The sequence below is a fragment of the Lissotriton helveticus genome, chromosome 11 (assembly GCF_964261635.1).
Source record: "Lissotriton helveticus chromosome 11, aLisHel1.1, whole genome shotgun sequence".
NCBI classification, from domain to species: domain Eukaryota; kingdom Metazoa; phylum Chordata; class Amphibia; order Caudata; family Salamandridae; genus Lissotriton; species Lissotriton helveticus.
In genome coordinates, this window is record NC_136072.1 from 9456769 (window position 1) to 9479129 (window position 22361).

The 22361-nt window shown below is 47.5% G+C and overlaps 1 protein-coding gene and 1 long non-coding RNA gene across 2 annotated transcripts in view; one reads left to right on the top strand and one right to left on the bottom strand.

The window, feature by feature from the left end:
• Positions 1-22361, bottom strand: part of LOC144792837 (putative cation-transporting ATPase 13A4) — a 289798-nt gene that overhangs the window by 250330 nt on the left and 17107 nt on the right. Inside the window, exon 2 of the mRNA XM_078668035.1 lies at positions 14729-14902. Within this exon, the coding sequence (XP_078524161.1) occupies positions 14729-14902 (174 nt within the window). The remainder of the gene's footprint in view (positions 1-14728; positions 14903-22361) is intronic.
• Positions 1-22361, top strand: part of LOC144792839 (uncharacterized) — a 202801-nt gene that overhangs the window by 177408 nt on the left and 3032 nt on the right. The window contains exon 2 of the long non-coding RNA XR_013602631.1: positions 9523-9637. This is a non-coding gene — a long non-coding RNA (uncharacterized LOC144792839). The remainder of the gene's footprint in view (positions 1-9522; positions 9638-22361) is intronic.

Genomic DNA, 22361 nt, shown 5'->3' on the forward strand with positions numbered 1-22361 from the left:
TCAGGGGACACTTCAACTCAAACATAGCGTAATGCAGTGAAGTAATGAAAGAAGCTGCACTGCATTGAGCCAAGGGGGGAGAGCAGAGCCATCTCCACTATGATACAGGGGTGCTGCTATGTTCCTCGTGCACAAATAGGCTGCATAGTGGTGTGAATACACCTTTCCACTATAATCAGGGCAGAGGTTTAGCTGCGATGGGTAGTGTAGGTTTTGTGGTGGAAAGGTACCCTCTGAGTAAAAAGTGTTGCCCCTAGGATACCTTTAACCCGTTGGACTCGTCATGAGCCACGGTGCTTCTGTGCTCATGATGAGCTGAGCTCTTCATAACGGTACGAACGCTCGCACGCGGGGCTAATTCCCCTGCTGTGGTGAACGTTCTAAAGGAATGGGTGTGGCCGTGACGAGCTCAGCTCGTCACGAGCACCGGGGTGCTGTGCGCGCCCCCCAGCACAGCGGGGGAATTAGCCCAGCGGCCAACGGGTTCAACTTTTCACACATTGGATGTGTGCGGTACAGTGCAGCATACATGCAAGGTTTAAATAGTTAGAAGAATTTAAATAAACCTCCTTGTTAACGCCCACTTCAAGGAGCTATTCTTCGGTGCAAAGCCCTGTCAATCAATTTTAGAAGCAGCGGCTTTGCATTAAAAAAAACATGGAAGATAGCGTGGGCGTGTCGATGTACCACCCATGGGACGCCCTCTTGATGCAAAGTAGTGCACGGCACAACTTGTATTTCTTGAAGGCTACTTTCCAGTGCAAATAAAGATTTATGCTAGAAAGCAAATACCTTATCTAATCTTTGCACTGTTTTCCTTTGCTTTGCATGGCTCTGTGCCAGTAGAGAATGTCTTTTTGATGGGGGAATCAGCCAACTGGGAGAGGTTCCAACCCTCCAATGAGTGGCCAGCACAGAGAATGCGGCTTATCGTTCTGTAACCAGGTGGGAAAATGCCACCTAATAGTATTGGAATTCTCTTCTCAGTGGTAAATGCAGAGGTGTATTCAATGAGTGGTTGCAGAAAAACTAAAAGAGTAAACAGGGCGGATAACCATCAGCAGCAGGGTGAGCGAGGGGTAGGAATTTAAAGTGGAGGCTAGAATCTCTTGTTGGGCTGGGCTGACATTCCAAGACATCATTGATCATTTTTCAAGTGTTTCCTAGTTATGTTAATTGATGGTAACAGATGAGTACTGTTTCATTGGTTAGAATGCGACCAGTTAGGACAACAAATACACCAGCATGAAAACGCTACACAACAAACAGCTTCTTATTTTAATCTACATTTTAGTGCAGATTACTGGTTCTTGAGACACAGTGGTAGCAATTTGCACATTTTATTTTAAAGGAATCCCTGCATGATGGTGAAGAACAGAAGTCACTTCCAGATGCCTCTCACAGGTGACACTACCAGTTGTGCTTGGTGAGTTTACTAAGGACACAGCACTCCTGATGATAGTAAGAAGGTTTGGATCCAAGCAATGAAGTGTTAATGTGATTCTACTGACCAAAGGGATTCCCACTCATGGAATTGAATAGAAGAAAGATGCATAGTTTAAAACAGAAACATAACTTAGGAATGCACCACCCTGGCCCTCTCACATATGGAGGATATGAAGGAGCCTCTTCCCACTAACAAGTAACCAATTCTGTCATATATAAACCTGAATGGAAAGAAGATTTGGTTCCTGACCAATTAAAGGAAACCATTGGTCAAAGCTGGAAATGACTGAAGCAAACTCTTTTAATCTTGCAACCACTGTAGTACAAGCGCCTCACTAGAAACTAGGACATTGCCAAAACAAGCAGTGGCAAAACCAATTGGTCTGGCATTTCAGATAGTTACATTTACTGTTACTAGACGAGCTTTCCGAGTCAGAAACATCACATGTAAAGTTTTTAACAAGAGTGCAGCCCTTCAGAATTTTACTAGATATATCTCTCAAGTCAGAAGCAGCTGCTTAACAAGTCTGTCACAATGCTGCAATACTTCATTTGGGTACTAAGGGGCGGATTTACAACAAGTCGTGCAATGCAGCAGAAAACTTGCTGTGTTGTGCGACAGCGAAGGACTGTGCAGTCTAGCGCCAATCCAGGGTCACTAGTGCCTCGGTGCAACAGTGACTGTGTTGGAGCCAGGATTGTCTGTGTGCAGGAATGGACCCCTTCCCTCACAAAATCAATCCTCCGAGACGTCATTTCCCTTTCTATGTGTGCTGCAGAGTGTAGCGCACCTAGAAAGAGGAAACAACCAGGCGAAATAAACATTTAGAAAGAAAGGAACGGGGAGTGGGGTCAAACACAATTGCACCTATCCTTAGTACTATTTTAGTGGAGATTTCTAGGTGTCACGGACCGGAGATTCACAAACCCCTAAATCTCCTAAAACAACAAGTCTCATTTACACCTTTTTCACATACAATGGTCCAGCACACTAATCAATAAATGCATTCAGATTCTCAGATATTGACTGTAAAAAATGTTTTATTTCAATTTGGGTCAGCGAAGACAGCAATTCAGCAGAGTTGTTTGTAGTTTGCAGCCGTCTCAGACTCCTCCCACCCGATGCTCTATCGTGTCTCAGCGGTGCCCCCTTACCTACCCCATTATACCCTAGTAATTGCATTGCCCTTTACCAGCCTCATGCCGGCTAGATTGGAGGGGGATAACTGGGTTACCTACGCTTACAGCCGAAATGCCTTATCCCTCAAACCCTCCCGGACCCTTTCAATTCCTCCATATATTGTTGCGCTTTCACCTCAGAGAAAAAAAATGTAACCTGGCCTTTCGTGATCACCTTGAGCCTTGCAGGGAACAACAAATATGCCTCAGACCCAAGGCTCTGAAATGGAGCTATCAACTGCCTGAGTCTCCACCTCCGTTCTACGGTGGCATGACAAACGTCAGGGCGGGCAAAGAACGTGGCCTGGTTAGATGTTCGCTTGGACTCTAGCTTTGCTTTATCCATAATCTCCTGCCTCAACAGATAGTTGCCCACATACACCAGAATAGCTCTAGGTCTATCAAAGCTGAGGTGCCCCAGGTCCCTTCTTTAAAGTCAGGGGATATCGGTGTGCTCTCTGCACTTCGGTGTGCCAATTCCAACAAGTCATCTCGGGAAATGCCCCCTTAAACAGGTTGATCACAAACATCCTGACATCCTGCCCCTCCATCCCTTCAGCCACACCCAAGAGTCTTATGTTATTCCGTCTCCGACGGTTCTCGAAGTCTTCTTGCTTCCACTGGACATCCTCCGTTATCTTCTCTTGAGCTTGCCTAAAAGACTACCATCTGCTAACATCATCTTCGAGCTTTCCAGTCCTTTCCTCCACTTCAGTCACCCTCATTGCCATGCCTTCATACATTTTGTTTATTTTCCTGAGGGAGGCATGGATTTTCTTTGTTGCCTGTTTGGCCCTGCGACTTTCAAGCCTTGCCTCCCCTTGCATCTGCTTCAGAGTGATCAACAAGAGGTCCAGTGAGGTGGCCTGTGGCTGGGTCTGAGGAGGGGGTGTAGCTTGCCCTACTTGCTCAGTTTCTATTCCACCCTCTTGGTACATTTGTGATGTGGCAGAATAATCCCATACTAGCTTCCTGGCGGTGTTGGCAGGGTTTACTCTGTCCTTAACCTTACATCGCCTTTTTTGTGTGCTCCCCTGGCCAGATGACGAGCTTTCTGTACCAGAGTCTGAGTATGTATCCTCCAATGAGCCCTCCTCGCTAGACATCAATGACTCGGAGTTTTCATTCAGGGAATAGAAGCAGTCCCTTTCTGTTGAGCCTGCCCCCCTCCCCCCTTTCATCCCCAGCTTGGCCTGGATCTAGCTGCAAAGTACTCACAGTTCCTTTTGGCATGCTCAAATCCCTTCCCCCTGGGGGTCGGCCTTGCTCGCTCTCCTCGAGTGCTGTAGAGCCTCCATTGCTCCTGTGTTTCAGGTCCCGCTGGTCCATATCGCTGTTCTCGTGGCTCTGGCTCCCAGCGCTCCTAGACGGCGTGCTTTGACGGCGTTGCTCGGCAACCGGATCTACAGCGTCCTCACGGTGAGCCCCAGCGCCACTCCTTCCCATGTCCAGCGCATCCTCGATTCTCGCCGGCGTTGAATCCTGTACTTTGCTAGTGAAAGCCTCATTCAAGGTGGTTTGCTGGAGCTTTGTGTCTCTAGGTTCGGCAGCATCTTTGACATCTTTGGTTTCTTTCTGCGTGCGAGGCTTTTGAGTGTGATCGCACGCTCCCGTATTCAGTGTGTTTGGTACGGCTTTGCTGCCCGAATTCACGGCGCTACTGCCAGGGCGGCCACCTGATTGTTGCACGGATAGTTTTTTAGATGACATCGCTGGGGGCCTCCTTGCTACCCCTGTGGACCGGAGCAGGGCGTTTGCCGGTTGTAGGGGCTTGTTGTTGTCTATACCATCATCGGTGGCTCCAGCCGGAGTCTTAGGATCTTTCACTTCTTTGCCATCTTTGGCTGGTTTAGGTCCCCGAGGTGCTATCCTCACTGGTTCAATGTTGGCTTTGTCAGCCGCGCCGCAATCCTTGTGCAGCCAAATCTAATAAGTGAGAATAATGACTCTGCCGCATGCAGAACCCACCACACCGAGCTCAACCCTTGCCGCCTCTCACAGACGCTAAAATCCTGGCGTGGTAGGGTCCACCGCATCCTTCTAAGTATTGCTCTGGTGCATTGGGTCAGGAGGAGGGAAAACCTGCGACCTAGTGCTACGGACCACTCGCGGCCATCTTCATAACATCTACACCCAATGTGATTTGCTAATTATATTTGGGACATAATATTCATCTGAGATGATAAATCTGACTATAGTATTTGTGATATTCAACCCCCACTTGACAGTCCCATGAAAGCAAATTAGAAAGACTGCAGAAAGTGACTTTATGAACACACAGCTGCTAAGACAATGGACCCTTGGCTCTTCACCAGAGCAGTATCTGCTTCAGGGTCCACCTCTCATCCAGAAGTGATGAAGGGAATGTTGGGGTGGTACAGGGTTCACAATACAAGGAGACAGAATAAATGCCATAAAAACATTACAGGACCTGAAACTTGACTTTCGTATCATTTCAAAATCAGACTGCAAATATATTGTTTGTTTAATGAACTGGCCCACACTGGCCAAGAGAAGCATGAAGATATCCAACAAGACTGCATCCTACTTCCAAGAAGTTTAAATGATGTTTAACCTTCGGATTTTCATTTTATGTAACTCTCCATTTGTAAAGTGCTCCTACCCCTAAAGGTCTACAAACAAACATGTAAGATTTAGCATCTAATTCAGCAAAAAGTAGGAACTTGAGTTTCTTGCTGAAAAGAAAGTGCACAGTTAGGATTTTAACAACTTCTAGTGAAATAAAAATCCAAAGTTTAGCAGCAAGCGTAAAGAAGTCTTCACCGCAATAATATTTACGGAGAGAGTTAACCTTTCAGAAAACAGTGGTGAGAGGAACAACAGAAAAGGGTTATTGATGCCTGCGCAAGAGTCCAGAGCACACAATAAGCGTAAACAGACTGGATTTGTCTGAAAGTAGCAGTAGTAGGGATAGACCAGACAAAAGCGTATAGTTTCCAAAGGTTTTATTCACCCACAGTGTTCCCAACCTGGGAATCACTGTCAAACACAAGTCCAGCCGACACGTGTTTCGTCACAACATATGGCCGTGACTCTTCAGGGCTGTTGTGAATGATCGAGGACGTGGTCGGGGAACCGGTGATAATTCCAACACGGTCCTAATCGGGTGGTCTAAGACTTAAGCGGGCGGCACCAATAGGGTTGTCGGTCTGAATGGAACAGGACTTGTTGTATCTACAAGTACTGGAGAGCTGTGGCCGTGTTTCGCCAGAGTAGTTGCGTCGACCTCAATCGGTTTCCAAGCGCTTGGAAACCGATTGAGGTCGACGCAACTACTCTGGCGAAACACGGCAACAGCTCTCCAGTACTTGTAGATACAACAAGTCCTGTTACATTGAGACCGGCACCGACAACCCTATTGGTGCTGGACTTGTGTTTGACAGTGATTCCCAGGTTGGGAACACTGTGGGTGAATAAAAACTTTGGAAACTATACGCTTTTGTCTGGTCTATCCCTACTACTGGTACTTTCAGACAAATCCAGTCTGTTTACGCTTATTGTGTGCTCTGGACACTTGCGCAATTCACAGAGAAGGAGGCTCCTTGTCCCTCCTTTTCCTTACAGAGGTTAAGGTTTTCCTCTGGCCAAGAAGCACCAACCAAAATATCATTTTGAGAACTCATCCAATACCCTACCGTAACAAGTTGAGCGCCACATTTCTGAACACTCAAAAAACCGACCCGCAGAACTCTCACGGGTCATTGATATCTGCTTAGGTTTACACTAAGAAACCCTTGTACTGGTACAAATAAACATTTGAGAACTAGACTTAGGATTTTTAAAAGAACTCTCTCCTTAATAGGGAGCCAATGTGGCCGAGTTATAAAAGGATTTTCTCTGGCACAGTGGGGGATAAGGACATGAGCCTTGCTGCTTGGTTTTGAATGGACTTAAGACATTAAAATAGAGGTTTATTTATGCCCAGTAAAGAGCAATAGAGTAATCACTCTTGGAACCAATGAGGGCTGCAATGGTTGATCCATCAAATGTCAGACAGGGCAAAATGGGTTGATCCTGAGCATCCTGAAGCCAGAGGACAAGATGACCAATCTCTGTCTTAAACTGTAGATCCACTTTCACCCAGAGGCATTTAACACTTTTACTAGAGGAGGCGGGAAAAGAGTCTCAGGTACTGGGCCTTAATTGAGATGACCAAGTGGACGCATTTCTGCCTACATTTAAACTTCTGTTTTTGTCCATCCATAATTATACTTTAAAAGAGGGGGATATGACCAGGCATCAATTAAACGGAATAAAAGAAAATCAACTGAGTGTCATCAGTATATATGTCAAATTAGATTTGAATGACTTAATCAGATTAGAAAATGCTTCTACATGGACATTAAACAAATGAGGGGAAATAACAGAACATGGAGGTACCCAAGCGGTCACCCGTTTGAGTGGAAGATGTGCAGAGACCAAGAGATACTCTTTTGGACAAGTTTTTCAAAACTGAATTGAATCTGCATAGTACTTGTCTGTAATAAGGTGAAGGGAGAACCTGTTTTTTCATGATGCTTTGGTCAACCGTATTGAAGGCTGCTGACAGATCTAATGGTACCACAGCTCTGGTATAGCTTTGGTCAGCGGCCATTCATAGCTCTTCTCACAGACACCCCATGCCTATCTCTGGGCTTCTACTGGCCAGAAGCCGGTCTATGCATTTTTAAAGATAGATTGTCCTTTAATTAGGATGAGAGTTGAGAAGCAACACAGCATTCTAAAGATTTGGAGACTGCTGGGAAGAGTGTGATTTGTCTTTAGCTGGATGGAATATTGGGGTCAAATTTTGATTTTTTTGGGAAGTGGTTCTAAAAAGCAATCATTTGATCCTTTAGGATGGTGCTGAAATCAACAAAGATTGATAATACTATTAATGGATTGCATTACCCCTGGGATGTAGAGATGGTGAATCCGTAATGGGATCTGTATTAGGCGGTGATCCCAATTTACATTTTATCAGGAGCTCAATATATTTTATGAAATGGGGCAAACCTAAGAGAAACTCAGGGTAGCTGAGTCTAAAGGGCCACTGGACCAGAAATTTGATAAATGGTAGGAAAAGCAAGAGATGGTTTAAATGGACCAGGCTCCATGCTGAGGCACAGAAAGCCAGTGCCGGGAGAGGGACTTTATTATTTGAAATCAGGACATTTGTTGGTGAAATAAGTGACCGAATCATCACAGTTTTTGAAATTGAGCGATTTGGGCAAAAGGGTTAGTGGAGTCACAACGCTCTTTCCCCACCACTAGGAATATTTTCTACTTGTACCCAGGTGAGCTAATACTATTGGAGGAATATTCCCTACGAATTTGGGAATCGCGAGCTTGTATGAGTGTAACTCAATTTCAAAATCTGGCTTGAGAGCCATTTCAATTTTGCGGATTTGGTTTCAGGTTTAAGAGGGGTGAGCCAGGGGGCATTCTTTGTGCTTCCTTTAGTTGGGCACCTTGGTTCTAAGGCAATGGTATTAGCGGTGGCAGCCTGTTGCCATGGTCTGTGTAGCTTAAGTGGACATTCAAGCTTTGGGAGGTTAGACAAAGCTCCACCAAGAGCATGGAAGATAAGCCTATCCCAGTGTCTGCAAGGTATTAGGGTCTTATGAATAATGTAAATTTTCTGAGAAGCAGATAAGGGACCCCCTAGTCCATCAGGGGACACTTCAACTCAAACATAGCGTAATGCAGCAAGGTAATGAAAGAAGCTGCACTGCATTGAGCCAAGGGGGGAGAGCAGAGCCATCTCCACTATGATACAGGGGTGCTGCTATGTTCCTCGTGCACAAATAGGCTGCATAGTGGTGTGCATACACCTTTCCACTATAATGCAGAGGTTTAGCGGCGATGGGTAGTGTAGGTTTTGTGGTGGAAAGGTACCCTCTGAGTAAAATGTGTTCCCCCTAGAGATACCTTTAACCCGTTGGACTCGTCATGAGCCACGGTGCTCGTGAGCTGAGCTCTTCATAAACAGTCCGAACACTCGCACGCGGGGCTAATTCCCCTGCTGTGCTGAACGTTCTAAAGGAATAGGTGTGGCTGTGACAAGCTCAGCTCGTCATGAGTACACGGCCACCGTGGCTCATGACGAGCTGAGCTCTTCATAACGGTACGAACACTCGCACGCGGGGCTAATTCCCCTGCTGTGCTGAACGTTCTAAAGGAATGGGTGTGGCTGTGACAAGCTCAGCTCGTCATGAGTACACGGCCACCGTGGCTCATGACGAGCTGAGCTCTTCATAAACAGTCCGAACACTCGCACGCGGGGCTAATTCCCCTGCTGTGCTGAACGTTCTAAAGGAATGGGTGTGGCTGTGACAAGCTCAGCTCGTCATGAGTACACGGCCACCGTGGCTCATGACGAGCTGAGCTCTTCATAACGGTACGAACACTCGCACGCGGGGCTAATTCCCCTGCTGTGCTGAACGTTCTAAAGGAATGGGTGTGGCCGTGACAAGCTCAGCTCGTCACGAGCACTGGGGCGCTGTGCGCGCCCCCCAGCACAGCGGGGGAATTAGCCCAGCGGCCAACGGGTTAAACTTTTCACACATTGGATGTGTGCGGTACAGTGCAGCATACATGCAAGGTTTAAATAGTTAGAAGAATTTCAAGAAACCTCCTTGTTAACGCCCACTTCAAGGAGCTATTCGTTGGTGCAAAGCCCGGTCAACCAATTTTAGAAGCACTGGCTTTGCATTAAAAAAACATGGAAGATCGCGTGGGCGTGTCGATGTACCACCCATGGGACGCCCTCTTGATGCAAAGTAGTGCAAAGCCCAATTTGTATTACTTGAAGGCTACTTTCCAGTGCAAATAAAGATTTATGCTAGAAAGCAAATACCTTATCTAATGTTTGCACTGCTTTCCTTTGCTTTGCAGGGCTCTGTGCCAGGAGAGAATGTCTTTTTGATGGGGGAATCAGCCAACTGGGAGAGGTTCCAACCCTCCAATGAGTGGCCAGCACAGAGAATGCGGCTTATCATTCTGTAACCAGGTGGGAAAAAGTCACCTCATAGTATTGGAATTTTCTTCTCAGTGGTAAATGCAGAGGTGTATTCAATGAGTGGTTGCAGAAAAACTAAAAGAGTAAACAGGGCGGATAACCATCAGCAGCAGGGTGAGCATGGGAGAGGAATCTAAAGTGGAGGCTAGAATCTCTTGTTGGGCTGGGCTGACATTCCAAGACATCATTTATCATTTTCCAGGTGTTTCCTAGTTATGTTAATTGATGGTAACAGATGATTACTGTTTCATTGGTTAGAATGCGAACAATTAGGACAACAAATACAGCAGCATAAAAACACTACACAACAAACAGCTTCTTATTTTAATCTACATTTTAGTGCAGATTACTGGTTCTTGAGACACAGTGGTAGCAATTTGCACATTTTATTTTAAAGGAATCCCTGCATGATGGTGAAGAACAGAGGTCACTTCCAGATGCCTCTCACAGGTGACACTACCAGTTGTGCTTGGTGACTTTACTAAGGACACAGCACTCCTGCTGATAGTAAGAAGGTTTGGGTCCAAGCAATGAAGGGTTAATGTGATTCTATTGCTCAAATGGATTCATGTAATTGAAGGGAAGAAAGATGCATATTTCAAAACACAAACATAACTTAGGAATGCACCACCCTGGCCCTCTCACATATGGAGGATATGAAGGAGCCTCTTCCCACTAACAAGTAACCAATTCTGCCATACATAAACCTGAATGGAAATAAGATTTGGTTCCTGTCCAATTAAAGGAAACCATTTATCAACGACTGGAAATGACTGAAGCAAACTCTTTTAATTTTGCAACCACTGTAGTACAAGCGCCTCACTAGAAACTAGGGGCCTCATTTATAAGAAATGACGCATCGCTGCGTGAAAGCAGCGATGCGTCACTTCTCAGTGCGCACTCCTTGCGACATTCCTGATGCGTCATATTTAATTTATGACGCATCATGTCGCAAGGAGTTACAGATACGTCAGAAATACTGACGTATCTGTAAGCGCAAAGGTGACGCATTGCTGGAGTGTGTCAGAAACGTGACGCAACTCCAGCAATGCGCCCTTTCACAAGGGGCAAGCCCCATGTGAAAGGGCTTGCGTCAGTCTTACGCCTGCTGTGAGGCAGGCGCAAGATTTTGACACAACGGCGTCCTAAAAGTGACGCAGTGAAATCTCAGATTTCACTGCGTCACTTCTACGACCCTCCCTTGTGTCAAAACGCCTCCCTTGCATACATTATACCTGGCGCAGGTATAATGTGGCGCAGGGGTTTACAAAGTGACGCATCTACCTAGATGTGTCACTTTGTAAATATGGCGCAACAAGGCACATTTTTTACGCCACTGGTGCGTCACAAAAAGTGACACACCGGCGGCGTAAAAGTGACGCACGGCCTCATAAATGAGGCCCTAGGACAATGCCAAAACAAGCATTGGCAAAGCCAATCGGTCTGGCATTTCAGATAGTTACATTTACTGTTACTAGATGTGCTTTCCGAGTCGGAAACACCGCATGTAAAGTTTTTAACAAGATTGCAGCCCTTCAGAACTTTACTAAATATACCTCTCAAGTCAGAAGCAACTGCTTAACAAGTCTGTCACAATGCTGCAATACTTCATTTGGGTACTAAGGGGCAGATTCACAACAAGTCATGCAATGCAGCAGAAACTTGCGGTGTTGTGCGACAGCGAAGAAATGTGCAGTCTAGCGCCAATCCAGGGTCACTTGTGCCCTGGTGCAACACTGCCTGTGTTAGAGCCAGGATTGTTTGTATGCAGGAATGGACCTCTTCCCTCACAAAATCAATCCTCCGAGACGTAATTTCCCTTTCTATCTGTGCTGCAGAATGTAGCGCACCTAGAAAGAGGAAACAACCAGGCAAAATAAACATTTAGAAAGAAAGGAACGGGGAGTGGGGTCAAACACAATTGCACCTATCCTTAGTACTATTTTAGTGGAGATTTCTAGGTGTCACAGACCGGAGATTCACAAACCCCTAAATCTCCTAAGAAAACAAGTCTCATTTACAACTTTTTCACACACAATGGTCCAGCAAACTAATCAATAAATGCATTCAGATTCTCAGATATTGATTGTAAAAAAAAAAATGATTTCAATTTGGGTCAACGAAGACAGCAATTCAGCGGAATTGTTTGTAGTTCAATCTTTATTCTTTTATTTTGTCTTTAAATAAAAACTGTCGTCATAGCCAACGCGTTTCGTCCTTCACGGACTTCTTCAGGGCAGAAAAATAATATGGATGGGATTTGGTTTTTGTCAGGTACTTAAAGTATTTCCCAATCGCATCAAACTTGAATTCCGATTGCCTCCAAAAAATGCTTTTGCCTTTTCTTTATTTTCAACATATATATAGTTTTCAAGGAAATTGTAAACAGAGGTGCTCCTATATCACGGATGCTCCTGTGTCCAATATTCAGTCCTGTTGTGAGGTTCCCAATGTTAGTGAGCGGTTTCAGATCGGTTCCGTCTCGTGGTCTCCTCGGTGCTCGAAATAAACATACTTCTCTGTGTTACACCTCACGCTGGAAGGTGTAGCTTCCCAGGTTTACTAGTCTCAGTGAATTTTGGTATGCGTTAAAATCACTGGGTGGATGCGTGGAACACCCATGCTCTCCCCATGGAACGCCTTCTCAGGGCAAAGTGACGCAGAGCAGAGACTTGCGCTGCCTTGAGTTACTCCAATGTACTAAGCCATACAGAATCAAGCAAGGCGGCTTTACTTGGCTTAGTAAACCTTGTGTGACGCAGTAGCAATGCAAGGGCTTCAAAAATCAGGGCCTATGTGTCCCTCTTCAACAAGATGCAACTGCTTAAAATGTCCTTCCCAAAGTGGAGGGTGTGTGGCTTCACACAAAAATGCTCACTTCCACTTTTGCTTCTCTATTAGATCTTTGATATTTCTTCGTGAAGGTGCAGTTCCAAAAGACATTGCTAGGTGTCCCTGTCGAGCATTGAGATTCTTAAAGTGATACTAGGTGTCCTTCACAGATCAAAAACAAAAGCTTCGAAATTCATACACAAAGCTGCAGTTCCTCTAGTCATTGCTAAGTGTCCCTCAAATGAACTGAAATTCTTACATCAATATGCAGTTCCACTGGCTGTCACTAGGTGTTCCTCAAAAGTGGTTTGAAAAAAGCATTTAAATCCTTTCATGAAGCTGCAGTCCCGCAAGTCCTTATAGACGCCCCCACTTAGTCAGATGCAGAAGCATTGAAATATTTTCATAAAGCTGCGGTTTCACCTGTAAATAGAGTTCCAGCTCAAGTCTATGTGATTTATAGCGCGCATAGCTGCCCAAGGGCAAGTGCTGCAGAGGGGGGGGAGGGGGTGGCACAGTGGTGCATTATATCCTGGTTTTGAGTTTCTTCCTGAAACTACGCATGTCCTTTAGGAGTCTCAATTCCATGGTCATAGAGTTCCAGAGTCTTGGGGCCAAATGAGAGAAGGATCTCCCCCCCCCCCCCCCATCTGGCTCTTTTTATCCTCGTTGTACTCATAAGGACCTGAGGCACCTGTTGGGGAGATATGGAGAGACGAGGGTCTGTAACAGGGCTGGACCCCTGCCGTGCATAGCTTTCTGTGCCAGGCAGAGGGCCTTGAACTTGACACCGGATTGGATAAGTAGCCAGTGGAGTTTGCTCAGTGAAGCTTTCACTGACTCCTTCTAGGGTATCTTCAGTAGCAACCTGGCCGCCGCATTTTGGACAACCTGAAGCCTGTTGACTATGTGTTTGGGGGCCCTAAGTACAGCGAGTTACCGTAGTCCAGTCTTGAGACCACTAGTGCCTGGATCACCGTTCTCCGAGCCTGATCTCGGAGAAGGTCTATGATCTTACGGATCATGTGTAGGATACCGAAGCAGGAAGCTGAGTGATTCTTAACTTGGGTATCCACAGTGAGATTCTGCTCCAGCCACATCCCCAAGTTCTTGATGGAGGGCTTGGGGGCAAACCCCAGTTATCAGGCCAACTGATCCTGCTCCAAGGGCTTGTGCAGTTGCCCAGGAACATACGCTCAGTTATCTCGCCATTTAACTTAGAATACAGTTGGCCATCCAGTTTGCTATCTTTTCCATGCATGGGACTAGCTGCAAGTGATTTGAGTTAGTTGCATCAGACACTGAGCATACCAATTGTGCATCGTCGGCATAGGATGCAAGTCAGAAGTAACTGCTTCAATGACCTGCACCAACCTGAGGGGGTTTGGCTTTAGTACATATATTTGCATACACACAGCCAATATTTTAACTCGTTGCAGTGGTTTTTCATAGGATTATTTGTTTGCCAAATCAGGCTCATAATAAGGAGTCCAAAATATGGATTTCGATACATTTCTTGAATTTTTTGAAGTTTGGGATCACACACTACATTTTCCAAGAACTTTTTTCACTGGTACGTACAACACAATTAAGCAGTTTATTTTGGTTAAGTTATAGTGACAAGAATGTTTCACATTCTACATAAAGATCCGCACATCTGCTCCAGCTGTTCTAATGACGTGCTAACAGTAGGATGAACATATTTACGAAAACTGGTTTCTAGTGAGGAATGAACATTGTAATTTACAATAAATGTCTCGAGAGTTGTGAAAATAGTTGATATACATAGGGATTGTCAGTGTTTGGGAAGTGTGTCTAGCAATTTTTTGGGGGAACTATTTTTTAGGTGTATGTGTACATGTGAAAGGGAAACATTTACTATGTGTAAATGTGAAAGTAAAAAAATTTAGCTATGCAAAATTAAAGTATCCAATGGCTGAAGTGGGCAGGTCTTTTGCTGGGGTGAGATAGTAGAATTTGAATGACATGTCAACAGACCAATGGTGAAAGAGTGTTGCTTGACAAACCCTTTATATGTATGTATTTTCTGTATGATATGTATTTGCATAACATGAGGCTGGCACAACAGATACAGATGTTATAGGCCAGACCTAATCAAACAAAAAAATTGAAAAAAAGAAAACTTAAAAGACAGACTGCTTCCATCTATTTTTCCAAGATCTAGAACTGTGTTCAGTAAATATCAGAACTACCTTCGTCATCCAACCCAACTCAACCAAGGCACCTTACCGTGGTCCTCAGTAATAGGACATCCGCGTCTTTCAAGGTGGACGGCGTACAGTTCGCCCACACCTCCCACTCCGGCTTCCAGTAGAACAGAAAGAGAAGAAGGCCCAGGGACAGGATGTGACCAATGATGCACAACACCCTTCTGCTTGGATGGGTCTTGTATCCAAACATTTCCTGTGAAGTAAAAGCACAAACATGGAGCATGAAAGTAACTGACTTTAATGGGGCACTGTTAGAACCTGAGATGCCAGGTCACCTAGGGTAGCCTGGCCTAGGGGTAAGACAAGCAATTTCTAGAGGCACAGTGTGAAGGTTGCAGACCACCCAAGAGTAAAATCACGCAATAGCACACAAAAACAACACTACACCAAATATGGGAAAATAAGTACTGCTTTATAAAAATAATATATATATTCTATTCTCTTATGCTTTAGAATTTACAGTTCAGTACTTTATCATCAATCAGGTGAAATCACAATCCGCTAAAGTTTTGGGAGAGAAAACTACCATTCAATATAAGTAAAAGCAGATGTCATAAAAGTAATAGCATTCTTTTTAGCAGAGTCACTGGCATTAAGAATCCACATTAACAGTATCTTTCAATACATTTAAAAGTCATGTGCACAATAGTTCTATTTCCAAGATTATTAACTTATCTCAATGTTTAGTTATTAAACAGCAAGCTTTGTATTGCTTAAACCTTCATTTAACCATCAGGTTCCTTTATACTGTTCCCCAGCCTATATTATCTAGGAAGGAAAACTACCAGTGCCTTAAGCACTTCACTGGAGATGTTAGCGCCGCTTCCCCCTGTAATTCTCCTCCTTACTTGTAGGTATTATGACTGGACTCGTCCTGCATCAGGCTTAGTAGGGGGGCAGCAGATACAGGGGGGTCGGGGAACCAAGGCAGGCGAGGCCCTCACGCCTCAGGGGGCTCCTCAGTATTCACTTCCCCTCCCTCGAGCCAGCTCCTCAACGTGGCTCTTGAGGGGAGGAAAACCAGGGCTGATAACACTTTGTTCCCCCGGCCCCTACCGGGCCTCTACACACTCTCCCTGCTCGGGCCAGCTCCTCAGTGTGGCGCTCGAGCGGGAGGGAGAGGGCGGATCTCTCGGCGGTTGGAAAAGCCGGCGCGCCTCCTCAGTGTTGACCGGCGGGGACTGCTACTCCCGCTGTCATGCGCGGAAGGCGCTCACGCTGGTGTCTCCTTCTCGCTGCGCCTGCTCCCAGAAGGGACGCGCTACTCCCGGGCCTGCTCTCTCTGGGTGCCCCTCCTTCCGGGGATCAGTTTCCGACGGGCATGCGCGATGGCGCTTTCACTTCCCTCAAAGCTAGGTCACTGCTGGCAGCTTCTCCACAGCGCAGTAGGTGCCCCCGGGGTCCCGTTCACGAAGGGAAGCCTCGCAAGGCTTCTCAGGCTCAGTGGAACCTGCGGGGGCGCTGCCACACAGCGCGAACAGTGCCCCAGGGGTCCCGCTCTCAGTTGTAAGCCGTGTACAGGTTCCTCAACCCACTCTTTCGACCCAGCAGATGGGGAGGCTTGCCACACGTCACAGGACCAGTTTGGGGTAAGAAAATCTTGAAATGGTCCAATGGAAGTCCTTCCTTTCCACACTATGGTGAGGAGGGGGGATAAAAACGGGGAGGCTCCTTCAGAATAAGTCCACAGAGCTCTTCCTCAGCACTAATCCCCTATCCCTCCTTACTGGGCAGATTAGGGGCACAGGGGAACTTTTAGATCAGCTCCCAAGGCAGGGTTCTTCTCAGCTACCAAGACTTACTAGAATTAACCCCTTCACCTATCTGTCCAGGATCAGCAGGATGAGCTAACTTGGCTAGGACAACAGGACATAGGAGGTGGGAAAGCCTTGACAGAGGGCTACTCTTGTAGAGGAAACCACCCTTCAGAATCCTACCCCCACTAGACCTCAGCCTTCACTCTAGCTGCTCCTCACTGACAGACAAAATGGCTGTCCAGCATTCCGCCTTATATAGGCTGCCCTCTCAGTGGTCCAGAATGGACCAGAAGGTTCTGGAATGCCCTATGCTGGTCTATGGGTGAGTTCTGGACTTGGCAGTTAGGGCAGTTGGTAGCCACCATTTTGTGGCTCCAACTTTCCCTGTCAGAACAGGCCTCCGGGCCTGAGGTAAAAGATTATGGGGGGAAAAAAGAACACCTATCCCCTTGACCAACACCTAACAAAAGTAGTAGACACAAAAATATTAAGGGTATGAGGGGCAAAAAGGGGACAAAATAAATAATAAGGAGGGACTACGAAAAAAATCCAGACAGGTCTAACACGCGTCCCCCCCAGCTGAAAGTGGGGAGAACTACCCAACCCCTTGGGAGTCCTCTTCACTAAGGCGGAAATACCTGGAGAGACCGTCTGCATTAGCGTGGTCCACTCCAGGCCGGTGTTCCACCCGGAAGTCCATTCCCTGTAGGGAGATGGACCACCTCAACAGCTTGGGATTTTCCCCCTTCATTTGCATCAGCCAACGAAGGGGGCGGTGGTCAGTCTGAACCAGGAAGTGCGAGCCAAAGAGGTATGGCCGCAGCTTCTTCAGAGCCCACACCACCGCAAAAGCTTCCCTCTCAATTGCACTCCACTTCTGTTCCCGGGGAAGCAGTCTCCTGGATAAAAAGACTACAGGCTGATCCAGGCCCTCTTCATTTAGTTGCGATAACACTGCCCCAATGCCATGTTCGGATGCATCTGTTTGGACAATGAACTCCTTGGAGAAATCGGGAGCCTTCAGGACCGGTGCTTCACACATGGCCTGCTTCAACTTTTCAAAGGCTTGCTGACAAGCCTTTGTCCAAACTACCCGTCGAGGTTGTTTCCTAGAGGTGAGCTCTGTGAGGGGCACTACAATAGTGCCATACTCCTTCACAAAGCGACGGTAGTAACCTGTGAGGCCCAGGAAAGCTCGGACCTCAGTCTGTGTCTTGGGGGGTTCCCAGGCCATGATCGCCTCAATCTTTGCCTGCAGGGGCTGCACTGACCCCCTACCCACCAAGTGTCCAAGGTACACAACCGACCCCTGCCCAATCTGGCATTTGCTGGCTTTGATGGTCAATCCAGCTTGTTTCAGGGCCTGGAGAACTGCTTGCAAATGTTGCAAATGGTCCTCCCAACTGCTACTGAAGACAGCAATGTCATCCAGGTAAGCAGCAGAGAAACTCTCCATTCCAGACAGGACCTGGTTCACCAGTCGCTGAAATGTGGCAGGGGCGTTCTTGAGCCCAAAGGGCATCACACAGAACTGGAAGTGTCCCTCAGGCGTGGAGAAGGCTGACCTTTCCTTTGCTCCATCTGTCAAGGAGATCTGCCAGTACCCTGAAGTGAGGTCAAAGGTACTTAGGTATTGGGCAGCTCCTAGCCGGTCAATTAACTCATCCGCCCTAGGGATTGGATGAGCATCAGTCTTTGTAACTGAGTTCAGTCCTCGGTAATCCACACAGAACCTCAGTTCTGGTGTGGTGCCTGGTGGGGCGGCTTTTGGGACTAGCACCACCGGACTGGACTAAGGGCTGCTGGAAGGTTCTATCACTCCTAGCTCCAACATCTTGGCAACTTCGCCATGGATGCTAGCCTTCACCTTGTCCGACAGCCTGTAGGTCTTGGACTTCACTGGGGGGCTGTCTCCTGTGTCCACATCATGGGTACACAGGTGGGTTCTTCCCGGGACAAGGGAGAACAGCGAAGAGTACTGCCCCAATACCTGGCGGCAATCCTCTCGCTGCTCAGGAGTTAGGGATGGGGAGAGAATCACTCCCTCCACCGACCCATCCTTCTCTTGGCATGAAAAGAGATCTGGGAGAGGCTCGCTTTCTGCTTCCTCAGCACCATCAGTCACCAACATCAGGATGACCTCTGGCCTCTCATGGTGGGGTTTGAGGCGATTGGCATGCAGCACCCGTAAGGGCTGCCGCGGGGTCTTAAGATCCACCAAGTAAGTGACCTTACCCTTCTTCTCCAACACCTCAAATGGGCCTGTCCAACGATCTTGAAGGGCACTTAGCTCTCCAGGTTCCATCACCCATACTTTCTGGCCAGGCTCCAACTCCACCGGGTGAGCATTTTGATCGTACCATTCCTTCATGACTGCCTGACTGGCCTCCAAGTTGTCAGCAGCCTGCTTCCACAACTTGGCCATCTGGCTTCTGAAGGCCAGCATGTAGCTCACCACATCCTGGGGAGGTTTTCTGGGAGACTTCTCCCATCCATCCTTCACCAGGCTGAGAGGCCCACGCACAGGGTGCCCATACAACAATTCAAAAGCGCTGAAGCCCACTCCCTTTTGCGGCACCTCTCTGTAAGAGAACAGCAAGCAAGGTAGGAGGACGTCCGACTTCCTCCGTAAGCTCTCCGGCAGACTTCTTATCATGCCCTTCAGGGTCTTATTAAACCTCTCAACTAGTCCATTGGACTGGGGGTGATAAGGGGTGGTGAACCGGTAGGTCACTCCACACTCCTTCCACATCGTCCGCATGTAAGCTGACAGGAAGTTGGTCCCCCTGTCGGACACAACCTCCTTGGGAAATCCTACCCGGGTAAAGATTCCCATCAGGGCCCTAGCCACCACAGGTGCAGTAACAGTCCTCAGAGGGATGGCCTCTGGGTACCGTGTGGCATGATCCACCAGAACCAGGATAAACCTGTGACCAGCTGTTGTTGGTGGATCCAATGGCCCTACAATGTCGATGCCCACCCTTTCAAAGGGGGTGCTAACGACAGGAAGTGGTTCCAGGGGAGCCTTTAGCTTCACCCCTGTTTTCCCACTAGCCTGGCAGGATACACATGTCCTACAGTATGTGTTGGACGCCACTTTCATCTGAGGCCAGAAGAAGTGGAGGACAAGCCGTGCAAAGGTCTTGTCCTGGCCTAAGTGTCCTGCCAGTGGTATCGCATGAGCCAATTCCAGCAGAAAGGCTCGGTATTGCTGCGGGACCACCAAGGCCCTTGATGAGCCAGGTAGAGGTACCTTAGGTTCACTGTAGAGGAGGCCATCCTCCCAGTAAATATGGTGGTGTCCCGTAGCATCACCTGCTGCCTGGGCTTCAGCCTGACGCCTCAGTCCCTCAAGGGTAGGGCACTCCCTCTGCCCCTTACAGAATTCCTCTCTGGTAGGACCTCCCTCCACATGCCATTCAGCAGGGATGGGTAAATCCTCCAGAGAGTCTACTCCCCCCTCCATGGACTCCTGGCCTACCACCGCAGGTGGCCGATCTGTCACATGGGGCGTGGAAGCCGAAGCAGGCTGTCCCTGTCTCCGATTCTGTCCCTTTTTGGCAGCGGGTTGGGCCATTGTTCCAGGCTCCAACCCAGGCGAACTCCGTCTCCGGGCAGTCGCAGACCGTGTGCTTACACAGGCCCAGTCAGGTGTACCCAGCATCGCAGAATGCGTCCGGTATTCCACCTCTCTCCAAGTGTTGTGCTCCATGTCATTCCCCAACAGACAATCAACTGGCACGGCAGGGCTTACGGCAACTCGAAGTGAACCTGCAACCCCTTCCCACTCAAAGGGAACCTCAGCCACTGGATAGTGGCCCATTCTGCCGTCAGCCATCGTGGCGGGGTGGAGTACATTAGGAACAACCTGCTCTGGAGACACCAGTTGACTTCTCACCATAGTCATACTGGCTCCTGTATCTCTCAGAGCCTCCCCTCTTTGGCCATTAATGGTAACCCATTGCCCATACTTTGTAGTATTTGGGGGCACCTGGATCTTTGGTACCATCTCCCGCTCTCCCAGGGACACTAAGGTAACACCCGCCCACTCACCCCCCTTATCTAAGGGCAACTCCTCCCCGAGCGCTACACTAGCTACTCCCGGTGACTTTCCTCCGGTGGGAGGGGGTGGTCTCTTTGGGCATCTGACATCTCCCTTATAATGTCCAACACCACCACATTCAAAACAGTGGAGAACCCTTGGCTGCTGGCTTTGGCCAGGATTAGGGTTTCTGGGCGGGTTTGCCCTAGGGGTGAAACCTGCTCCCTTACCTTGGAAATTATTTTGGGGACCTTTGGAGAACTCCTTTTTATCTCCTCCCTCTTTCTTCTGGGGGGCGCCCTGTCCGGCTTTTTGAGAATCCCCTCCAGTCCCCTTTGAGGACACCCGGGTACTTGCCCAAGTGTCCGCCTCCTCTGCAAGCTTCCGGGGATCGGTCAGCTTGCTGTCCACCAGGTGTTGGCGCAACTCGGGAAAACATTTCTCGAGGAGGTGTTCTTTCAAAAATAGATTGTACAGCCCCTCATAATCTTTCACCTCGCTGCCCTTGACCCAACCCTCCAAAGCTTTCTTGGCGTAGTCTAAAAAGTCTACCCAATTCTGGGTTCTCATTTTGTGACTTCCTCTGAATTTCTGTCTGTACCTTTCAGCGGTAAGTCCAAACTTTTTCACCAGTGCCACCGTCATTGCAGGGTAGTGGGTTTGCTCATCCTGCTCCAGAGCCAACAAGGTGTCTCTGCCAGCAGGGGGCATGTATTTATACAGCCCACCTCCCCAGTGATTTTCTAAGATCCCGTGAGCCCTTAAAGAAACTTCGTAGGCGGCCAACCATTTGGCAATGTCATCACCTGGGGTGTAACTAGCAATGACATCTTTGGGTAAATAGGGTCTGGATTCCCTGGTGTTCACTTTATTTTCGCTGCCACCATTATCAGGATTGAGAGACCTTCTTAGTACGGCTTGTAGGTCCATCTCCTTGATGGTTCGCTCATGAGCTAACCTCCTTTCCTCCCTTTCCATATCCATCCTAGCTAATTCCAACTTCATTCTCCTCTCCTCCCTCCTATCCTCTAGCTCGGCTTCAGTTAAACCCCTGTCTGAGACGCTGCTGCTTGCCCTTGAAGGTATCCTGGGACCGGTCAGCAGATTCCCACTTCCCACTTGGTTCAACAATGCAGCCTCAGGGACAGTGTCCTCGTCACCCTCTTCAGTTTCTGGTTCCTCCCTTAAATGAGCTTCCACCCATGCCCTTATGCTTGTCAGCAACTCTCCTTTCTTGGCACCTTTATTAAAAAATACCCCTTGATGCTGACACCAATCTCTGAGTTGGGCCACAGTATTGGCTTCCAGCTCTTTAAAATTCAATTCCATCTTTCGCTATGGGATAGAATCAACTCACAGGAGAAAACCAAGAAGTGACCTGGGGTTAACCTCCACCCACCACCAGAAATAAATTTAGAAAAAACAAAATTCAAATTAGGAGGGCCGCAAGGAGAAAACTCCTGGTGTAGGTTAGTGTATTGCGTTGAATTACTAGTGAGTAGCTGCAACCAAGTCAGTATCCCACCGCTAGGCACCAAATGTTAGAACCTGAGATGCCAGGTCACCTAGGGTAGCCTGGCCTAGGGGTAAGACAAGCAATTTCTAGAGGCACAGTGTGAAGGTTGCAGACCACCCAAGAGTAAAACCACGCAATAGCACACAAAAACAACACTACACCAAATATGGGAAAATAAGTACTGCTTTATAAAAATAATATATATATTCTACTCTCTTATGCTTTAGAATTTACAGTTCAGTACTTTATCATCAATCAGGTGAAATCACAATCCGCTAAAGTTTTGGGAGAGAAAACTACCATTCAATATAAGTAAAAGCAGATGTCATAAAAGTAA